At 47.8% G+C, this 10,046-nt stretch overlaps 1 protein-coding gene across 1 annotated transcript; it reads left to right on the top strand.

Annotated features, from left to right (window-relative positions):
• Window positions 1-1,706: 1,706 nt before the first annotated feature.
• Window positions 1,707-5,400, top strand: DMRTC1 (DMRT like family C1). The gene is made up of 7 exons (XM_055338045.1): window positions 1,707-1,921; window positions 2,019-2,176; window positions 2,480-2,538; window positions 2,854-2,990; window positions 3,910-3,972; window positions 4,158-4,300; window positions 5,288-5,400. The coding sequence occupies exons 1-7, from the start codon at window positions 1,707-1,709 to the stop codon at window positions 5,398-5,400; spliced, it is 888 nt and encodes a 295-aa protein (XP_055194020.1).
• Window positions 5,401-10,046: the final 4,646 nt, after the last annotated feature.

Below are 10,046 nucleotides of genomic sequence, written 5' to 3'. Positions count from 1 at the left end.
GGAATATGGATGAATCTTAAAAACACACGGTGAATTTTGTAAAGGTAAGTTACAGAATACCAAGGACACGAGTTAAATATGCACGCACATGTAATATTTCACATCCAAAGAGAGAAAAGCCTGCCAGCCTGTGTCTGGGAAGCACAAAGTTTCACTTCACTTCACGAGTTAGAGTCTGGTTTGGTAAAGCCGCCACACCAAGGCAAGAGGAGAGGGGGCGGGACTTTGTTGGGTGAGCTTCGATGGAACTCAAAGCTCATTGGTCGCTGGCCTCAGCTTGGGAGGTGGAAGGCAGCGCTGGAAGCTCATTGGCCTTTGTGGGAAGGGCGGGAAAGAGATAGAGAGAGAGTGAGAGCGAGAGACAGCTGGGTCCTCCTTCCCACCTCTTGTCCCTGCTGTTGGATTCTGATCTATGGGAAGCTGAGGTAACCAGAGGCTGGCATTAGGAATCGGACCCTCGACCCTCGACCCTCGACCCTCGTTCTCCACACACCTTCTTTCACCCCTCCGTCCTTTCCTCTATTCCTCCCTCCCTCCTGCTTGGGATGACCAACTGTGTCTCTTCTCCTCCACCTCAGTGGGGTACCTCCGCCAGCTCCTGATATACCTCGCACTCTGCCCCACCCCCGCCGCCCCCCTCACCAACCAACAACCACCAAATGCCTGTGGGAGGAAACCCTTGCCTCAGCCCCCTGACGCCTGGCCTCTGGAACCTGAGGTGGAGCTCATGTCCCTGCCTTTGATTCTGATGTGGTAGTGGCAGCGAATGATTGGGCTGCCTGAGATGCGGTGGTGCACCCCATGTGTGAGGGACCGGGAGGTGGACCATTGAAGTGTGAAGAGGAAAGAGGAGTGTGAAAGATTGCTGAGAGGTTGTTCAGGGAATACGTGGGTTTGCATGAAAGCAAAGAGGGTGTGTTGGCGGAAGAAAGCAATTAGTGCAGTGAGGAGTTGGCTGTTGACTAGATCGGGGTCTGGCATTCGATAGGGGGCTCAACGAGGATCTGGTCACTAAATACTGGAAGGGATGAATAAAAATGATTATTGAAAGAGGGGCTTGGGATCCAGCATCATGATATAATTTCATAGTGCGCAAAGGGGGTGTCAGCTTAAAGGGGGTGTGTGTGAGAAAATAATTAAGATTACGGTAGGGTGCGAGAAGAGAGTCCGAATGAGGTGTGAGAGGAAAGTTGAATGTAGGACATACATGAGACTAATAATAGAATTCAGGGGGGAGGGGGAGAAAAGAGGGCTAGGGCTAGAATCATGAGTAGGGAGTGAATGAATGCAGGAGGTCAGGAAGACAATTGCGGAGGTGGAGACCAGGAAAAATAGTGCAGTATGGCTGAGTACAGGATGATACACGGGAAGGGGAGGGCAGTAATTGTTGAAGGGGGCACAAGAGTGCACGAGTATGCCTGAACATGGGGTCTATGTAGAGTGAAGGAAAGCAACGAGAATAATGATTGGATTGAAAGTTTACAGGAACCATGCCAAGAGTTTCTTGGAATGAGACTATGTGTGAGTGGGGCTTCCTGGGAAGGAGGCTCTGTGAGCAAGAAGGGTGGATGGGATCTGATTTCAGCGGTGAGCTGGGTGAAGGAGAATCCAGGCACCTCAGGTGGGGTTTTCAAAGGGCAGAGGAAGTACGTTGAGGGTAGGGGGATCATGTAGCCATCCTGACCTCCGCTCCTGGCCCTAGAACCATGGATCCCAATGAGATGCCTGCTGTGCCCTGCTGCCCCTCAGACTCCCCCACTGGTCTTGAGACCGGAGCCCCATGGGGGATTGAACTTGGCCCCAAAAGAGCTGTAAGTCGCTGTGTCCGCTGCTACAACCACGGCTTCACTGAGCAAATCAAGGACCAGGAGCACTTCTGCCCCTTCCAGACCTGCAATTGTCACAAGTGTGCCTTTTTCTCGTGAGTATGGTGTCTGACAAAGGGTGTGTGTGTGTGGGGGGGTGCGTGGGCCTCCTCTAAATGTGACTGACTGTAAGCCTGCAATTCCCCACTTTAGGGAGCACCGCAGTGTCTTGCCTGCTGAGAGTGCCTTGAACAAGGAGCAGGGGGCTCACCTAAAGAGGCATCTGGCTCAAGGACTGACAAGGAGTGGGGCCTCCCCTCCCAAAGCTCACGGCCATGTCACAAAGTTGACCATTCAAGCAGGAGTCATCAGTGAGTGTCTCTGGCCAGGGAGAACATCTGAGTTTGGGGTTAGGGATCATTGAGCAGTTCTGTCACCAGTCCTACTACCCAATTTTGATGTCGCCTTGGCAAGTTACTCCTCGGTCCTTTAGCTGTCCCACCTATAAAACTTCATCAATATTAGTTACCAACTGTGGGTGCGAAGGAGAGAATGGGGGGTGGGGTGGTCTAAATGGTCCATCTAAATGAGATGAGACCTCAGACTGGGGGTGAGGAAGAGTGGGGTGGGGTCAGGGGGAAAGGCTCACCTAAAGTGTCCCCAGCTTCCCACAGCTGGGAAGGAGAACCTCATGTCCCAGCTTGAGGCCCACTGCTGTGCAGCCCCCGGGGAGGTAGGGAGAGTCTGGGGCCTGTGGGGGAGGTTCCCATCTCACCCACTTCCCAGACTCTTCTCTGTGTCCTGAAGACAGGGGTTCCCTCCCTAACCCTACTGCAGCTTGCCGTGTGACCTTGGGAAAATACTATTTCTCCTCTCTGGGCCTGGGTTCCCCAGGTGGAAAATAAAGAGTGGGAACTGGCTGGTCTTCCAGGTCTTCTCAGCCCTGACATTCTGGGCTCCTATCCTCATCCCAGAACATACCCATACATATGTCCTCTCCGTGGCCGGCCTGGTGCCTGACTCCACCCTGTGCTCTCTGCTCCTGTAGGCAAGCACCCAAGGAGCTCTGCTGACTGGTCAGGCCCCAAAACCTTTGTCTCCATCTTGGACTCCAGCAGCCTTGAGGATGCAACTAACAATTTCTGTTTCGAGGAAGACCCACAGGATCCCTGCCCTGCGCAGCCTGTGAGTAAAGTGAGAAGGGACATGGAGCTAGTTGTATATTATGTTATTGGGTGCCCAGCCTTTGTGCTTGATGTTGTGGGAGAGAGAAGGAAGGAGTGGAGGAGGCAGCCAATGAGGAGGAGAAGGAGGGGGAGGAGAGGAGCAGGACAAGAAGTGGCAGGGGGAGGAGGAGGGGCGTGTGGAGATGGCAGCATATCGGACTAGCGGGCACGGGCAGGGCTCTCCCAGCCTTGCCATTGCCTATTCGTGAGACTTATGACAAGTGACATTACATTTCCCAGCCTCCATTTCCCTAGCAGTGTACTGATAGGGACAATATCCTACACCTATAGCACTGACAAGAGGACTAAGCCAAGGCGTGCCACCATAGCAGGACTTCAACTAATGGAGGCTATTATTCCACATGAAACACATTGATGGGATAGAAGGTCCTGCTGAAAGGAGGGCCACGATGGTGAGGGTCACAAGGCCCGGGGTGGGGAGTCCAGAGGTCATTAGAGAAAGCTTCCTGGCCATTAGATGAGCCAAGCTGGTCCTTCAAGTTCCATGGGGATTGGGGAATATGGAGGTGAGAACCAGTCCCTGCACAAGGGACAGCAAATCACATCCCTCCAGGTGCCTTGCAGATTAAAACACAGACACCTGTGATTTCCCATAATCGTCACTGTGGCCCTGGGAGTTTTGGAAATGCTGGCAGGAATTAGTGTTCCAGGAGAGATACAGAAGAAGGACATAGAAAGGAAAGGAAAACAGACCAAACAGAGATCAGGACTTGTGCGAGCCACAACGACTAATAGCCAGCAGGCATTCAGACTCCCACATCCAGATATTGCAAAGTCCTGGCCCTGTCTCTCTCTACTGGTAGTATATGTCTGCCTGCCAGAGGGTTTAATCCTCTGGCCTCTCTTCTTGTTTCTAGATGCTCAGCCCTGGTCCTCCAGCCCTGTGCCATCCTTGGCCCTGTCCTACTGCAGCCACAGATTCTGGGAAAATAGCGGGGTCCACAACCCTGGCAGGGGCCAAGCTTAGTGAATGGGAAGAGCAGATGGCCTTGGGGGTGGGGGTGGGGCCTTGAGCAGAACCCGGGACTGAAGGGGCACTTGCCACATGAGGTGGGGAGGCGTGGGTTTTCGGTTCCCATTCTCTCACACCCTTTCCCTGGCAGGCTCCTGAAGCCTCTGACCAGGACTTGGTTTCTGCCTCAGAGTGGCAGCGGAAGCTGGAAGCAGCCGAGGCTCTGCTGATTCTGAGAGACTCTACCCAGGAGTCTTCTGGCTCCATCTTCCTGCTACAGCCCTGCGTGGCAGCAGGTAGCCCGGTCCTTAAAAGGAGAACGTGGAGTGGTGGGAATGGTTGGGAAATGGGAGGGCATTGTGGTAAGCAGGGCCTAACTGGGAGGTCGGAGTTGGTGGGTTGAACCTCCTTGGGCCCAGGCACCCAAGCTCCTCAGTCTGATGCTGGAGATGGCAGTTGATGGTTGCTCACTCAATCATCAGTTTATCGAGCTCCGTGCTCAACAGCAAATGCCCCTAGCACCCTAGCATCAAGAAACAAGGAAACCGAGACCCCGTGAGTGGCAGGGACTTGCCCTGGGGCATGCAGCCTATCAAGTGGAACACCCAGGTCTCCTCACTCCCAGCCCAGAGCTTTCTATCCACACCCCTACAGTTCTGCTGTGGTGGGCAGGATATGCATAGGTGATGAGAGCCTAGGCTGGAGGGTGATCTGCTCTCTGATTCCAGTCTCCACGTGGAGCCTGGATGCCTTTACACTTCCCTTGTGTTTTGTGGCTAAATTTCATTGATGAGCCTGGAGAGGAAGGAACAGAGGAAGTCTGAGGAGAGGTAGATGCCTGAGAAGGCTGAGAGGGAAGGCTGGGCATTCCTAGACCAAAATGTTGGATGGGGTATGGTGCACGAGTGAAGCAGCAACCTGAGTGAAGGAGGAACTGCTGGAACAGAAGGGGGCGAAGCCGGAGAGGCTGCCAATCACAGAGGTCTGGAATGCCAGGCTTAGGGGCTAGACCAGAAACTGTGCCTGGTGAGGAGGCAGGGAATGTGTGAGCTAGGGAGGAGTATATTCAAAGATCCTGGGCCCGACAAAAAGAAATGTGGTGGCTCCGATGGAGGGACTGGAGGAGGCAAGACCCGAGATGAGCAAATCAGCGAGGAAGAGTTCTGTGCTGTAGTCTGTAAGTCCAGGTGACAAAGCCTAGATTGGGTGGAACAAAAAAGAGGGGGGAGCCAGGAGAGGAAATGGATCTGACCTGGCTCTGATGCCTTCCTTTCTATCTGCAGCTCCTGCTGGAGATACAGGACTCCAGCCTCCTAGCCCCTCTCTGAGACCCAGGCCAGCCACCACTATTTCTCTGCCTATTGGACATCTGGGGTGCATCTCCTTCTTGAGCTAGAAGCCCAGAAGAGAAGGCCTCACTAGAATACTGCTTATTTATGCATTTGCAAAGTGTTTAATGTCCAGTATGCTTAACATGTATTTTTTTTAACCTGCAGGTTCTTTTACAGGCTTTTTCAGGCCCTTTTTATTATAGGGGGCAATTTTTGGCTGAGAGTGGATATTCTTGTACCACCATCCCTTACTGCCTTGGATTCTGGGGCCTTTTTATGTCTCTTAGAAAAACAAGGTTGTGCGACTGAAGCTGATCATTCTCTCAATAGGGTTCTCTGAAAGGTCATACACTCATATGCCAGAGTTTTCATTTGACTTGTGATCGCAAACATAGCCGTGCACTCATGTACGTATCCATGCTTGTCAAAATACAAGGACGTTTTCATTTTGTGTCTAGGTTTATGTGTGTGAACAAATAGTAAACCCTTGTTGTTGTAAGGCAGTGAGATATAGGTGTTGTTTGTTACCACAGTATAACGTAGACCATCCTGACTCTGATGGACTTGTTCAATTTGCTTTCCAAAGTGAGAATCCCCCTACTCAATAAGTGGGATTTCGTAACACGACTAGAGAAGAAAATGGTAGTGGGGAAAAGAAAAAGGCGTTAAGGGTTTTACTCATTGAGCAAGTAAGTGCCTACCCTCTGCCTGGCACAGACTGTTTCCAGCTGTCCATAGGGCCCCAAATCGAGTTGTCTGCAGGGTCAAGCAGGTCTTATAAATGAGTGGAACAGCCCAGATAGGCTCTGGTCAACTGACAGTGCATGCTCTACCTAAGGGGCCAGGTGGCACCTGGCTCTAGCCGATTGTTGCCATGCAGGAATGTAGACTCTGCATTGCCACATCTCCTGATTTTTCAAGAGAAAATGGAATTCCAGATATCTACGTAAAATATCTCAATTTTAAAATGTTGGCTCTGGTTTCCACTTTAAGACCTCTACATGGGCCAAGGAAAACATCCATTCAGGCCAACTATGACCAAGCGAATGCCAGGCTGATTCTAGTCCAATGTGTATTTTACAGTGGGGGACACTGAAGCCAACCAGGGCCAGAAGAATCAAAGAGGGGAGGTGAATTAGACCCAGAGCCTATTTTTGAAGGACCCATGAAATATGAGGAAGAATCAATATCATTTCTTGATTCTGTGCCCCCTGTATGCTGAAGACATATAGCCTCACAGCAGGTCTCTGAGCTAGGCATTATTACCCCCCCCCACTTGCACAAGTGTTTTGGGGGGAAATTTTTAGCCAAAGATGGGTGGGAGAGGACTCCCTTCTCTTTACCAGGTGAATTAGCTAATAATTTACCTTCTAAAAAGTTTATCTATCTATCTATCTATCTATCTATCTATCTATCTATCTATCTCTATATATCTAAACCATTGAATGAAAGGTTCAAAGTTTGAAGAGGCAGACATCCAGTCAGAAGAGTCTCAAAAATAGTCTCTTTGTTTTGTAGTCAAGGTAACAACATGTAGTAGTGGATCCGATCTTACCTCCACTTGTTTCTCAGTCCTCTGCTGATGTTCCAAACAAAGGAAGAACTGGCGACCCTGCCCCAAAGGCAGAAAGCTCAATTGGATATGCCCCGTCGCTATTTCCCCATCGTGTTTTCTCCCTCCTTCCTTGCCTCCCTCATAGTTACCCAAGATGACTGATGGTGATGACAACTTATGCTTTCAGGCCTTGAGAAGTCAGGCTTCTAATCAGCCTTATCTAACGCCAGATAAACATGCAAAGCCACTTGGCACATAGGGGAAGACTGACATCCATCTCATGCTTTCCTCCCTTCCCTGATTTGCTACTTAAATCAGTGACCCTGAAACCCCTCCTCTCCCAGATATTAGATAAACAAGCCCACATAATCACAGAGGAAGGAAGCTGTGTCACGTGGAAAAGGACTAAAGCCCTGTTGTGCAACTGCATCCTAGGTGCGCCACAGTCTCACAGCTGAATTGGTAAAAGGGAAATTCTATTTGGGGTTAAAGGATGTGGCATGAGAAGAGGGAGGAAAAGAGAAATAAAGTGATGGAGACTGGGAGAAGGAGTGAGCCCCTTTGTCCTGTACCCTTTCATTTTTCTGAGTCCCGCCTGTCCTTCTATGCAGAACCTTTTAGGCCTGATACCGATGCTTCAGCCCCCCTGCCACCCCACTTCCCCACACCCCATAAATGCATGCACACAAGTGCACTTGTGTGGGTACACTGCTCTATGCCTTTTTAAAAAGCCTCTTCACGGTGGCAAATTATGGGCATCTTAGGACTTTGTCATAAATGAGGACATATCCATCTATTTTGTCATGTACTCCTCCAGTTCACAGATTCAAAACATCACTTTGTAGAATAAATAGTGTGAGTTAGGCCTCGACTCTCATGTGTTCTACAACGGCATTGTTTGGATCTGAGGATATCCACCACATGAGAGTATCTGCAGAGTGGATCAATTTCAACCAGGGGTATGCCTGTAAGTGTTTAACAACAGGCTCTCTGGAGGAGGGGGTGGCTTGGGGGGAAATGCCCTTTGTTGTAGCATTTGCCAATTTCAAGCTACTGACGCCAGGTCAATTAGTGCAGAGTTGGGAAGGGATGCATTTCCAGGTATAATACATGGGCAGGTACAACAAATGGGCATAACCTGAAGAACATAGGTAACAGGAAAGTGTAGGAAAAATAATTAAAAATTGATGAGTTTTTTGTGTATTTTTTTTTGTTTCCAGTATAATGCATGTCTTGTAATTGCTACTTTATATAATTTAGTCTTTAAAACAGCTGTGTTCAACAGCTGGCTTGCAGAACTCCTGAAAAATTAAGTTGGCTCTTATGTTCCAGTATGAGTCCCCTCCAGTATTCTGCCACTTTCAGTCCTTGCCCAGAAAGGCACCTCTTCAATAGTAGGTCACGTGAACCCTGCAGGGCCATCAAGGCCTGACACCTCTGGTTTCTGGCCAAGAAGAGCTTAACATGTAGGGAAAGTATTAATTATTAATGAAAAATGGAATGATCTGGAACAAATATTGAGCACAATGAATTGTCAGAAGTACTTGTGGGTGAAGTACAGCCAACATTGGGTAGAAGTGGGAAGTGGGGACACCAGGATAAGCAAAACCCATGCAGCAGCATATTCAACAGATTCTTTGAAGTCTGAAGGAATGGAGCAACTGGTACTTCCCGGCCATCAGATTTGTATCTCTCATCAGAGAGAGAGACATTCAATATACTCTCTCCTCCTTAGATAAGTGCTGCATCATCTATATAAACTCTTTCACTTTGCCCTTTTAAAAATTTTATTTAAATTCAATTAATTAACATATAATGTATTATTGGTTTCAGAGGTAGAGGTCGGTGATTCCTCAGGCTTATCTAATACCCAGTGCTCATTACATCATGTGCCCTCCTTAATGTTCATCACCCAGTTACTCTGTCCTCCCAACCCTCTCCCCTCCAATTTGCCTTTATTCACTTAAAAACATAGCCTTCATTGTTATGTATAGGCACCATGTTATACAGCAGATCTCTAGAACATACTCATTTTGAATAACCGTAATTTTATATCCATTAAACAACTCTCCATATTCCCCTTCCCTCCTCTCCTAGCAACCACCATTCTACTGTCTGTTTCCATAAGTTTGACTGTATTCGATGCTTTTCTTAACAGGTATTGTCCACTTAAGAATATGTTAAGAGGGTAAATCTCATGTTAAGTTTTCTTATCACAAGAAAGCAGAAACAAAACAAAACAAAACAAAATAATGAAGGGACACAGAAAGACTCCTAGAGGTGATGGATATGTTTATTACCTTGATCATGGAGATGGTTACCTGGATGTGTGCATATACCCAAACTCGTGAAATCGTATACATTACTATGTGCAGGGTTTTTGTTTGTTTTTTTTTTGTACAAATTATACCTCAGTAAATCTGAAAAAAAAAAAAAAACCACCCAGTATCCATGAGACCACTCCATAGTGCAATGTAGAGACATCTCCCACTCCTTTCAACAGTTATAGAGTATGCCATTGTGTGAAGGTACCATAATTCAGTCAGCTAGTCTTCTATTGATGCACACTTTGGTTGTTTCTATTCTGGCTATTAGGAATACAGCCACAATGAATAAAATTGTGACATAATCTTTAGCAATATTTATCAATATATCTTTGAAGTTGATCCCTAGATGCACTATTGCTGAATAAAGGGTGAAAATACATGTAATCTTGCTCATTATTGTCACGCTCCCTTTCATAAAGGTTGTGGCATAGCAACCAACAGCCAAAGCAGTCTTCAATGAGGAGAACAAAGCAGGAGATACCACAGTTCCTTATTTCAAAATAGATTACAAAACTATAGTAATCAAAACAATATGGCACTGGCCTAAACACAGACACCTAGACCAAGGGGACAGATATGGGAGCCTGGATATAAATCCATGCATATATAGTCAGCTAATATATCAGCTAAGAATATCTTGTCAAATATATCTCTTGACAAGAGTCAAGAACACTCAAGAAGAAAAGGCAGTCTCCCCAACAAATGGTGCTGGGAAAAGTGGAATTTCACATGGAAAAGAATGAAATTGGACCCCTATTTTGCCCCATCTACAAAAATTAACTCAACTTGGAATAAAAACTTAAATATAAGACCTGAAGCCATAAAACCC

This window comes from Nyctereutes procyonoides, unplaced genomic scaffold (assembly GCF_905146905.1).
Source record: "Nyctereutes procyonoides isolate TBG_1078 unplaced genomic scaffold, NYPRO_anot_genome, whole genome shotgun sequence".
Classification (NCBI taxonomy): Eukaryota; Metazoa; Chordata; class Mammalia; order Carnivora; family Canidae; genus Nyctereutes; species Nyctereutes procyonoides.
The sequence above is the reverse complement of the archived record's forward strand: the minus strand, read 5'-3'. Positions and strand labels throughout refer to the sequence as shown.

Excerpts from the sequence above, each read along its gene's own strand:
- DMRTC1 (XM_055338045.1), top strand. The coding sequence starts at position 1,707 with ATGGATCCCAATGAGATGCCTGCTGTGCCCTGCTGCCCCTCAGACTCC. Across the intron at positions 2,177-2,479 it reads CATTCAAGCAGGAGTCATCA|CTGGGAAGGAGAACCTCATG; the intron begins GTGAGTGTCTCT and ends AGCTTCCCACAG. Across the intron at positions 4,301-5,287 it reads ACAGCCCTGCGTGGCAGCAG|CTCCTGCTGGAGATACAGGA; the intron begins GTAGCCCGGTCC and ends TTCTATCTGCAG.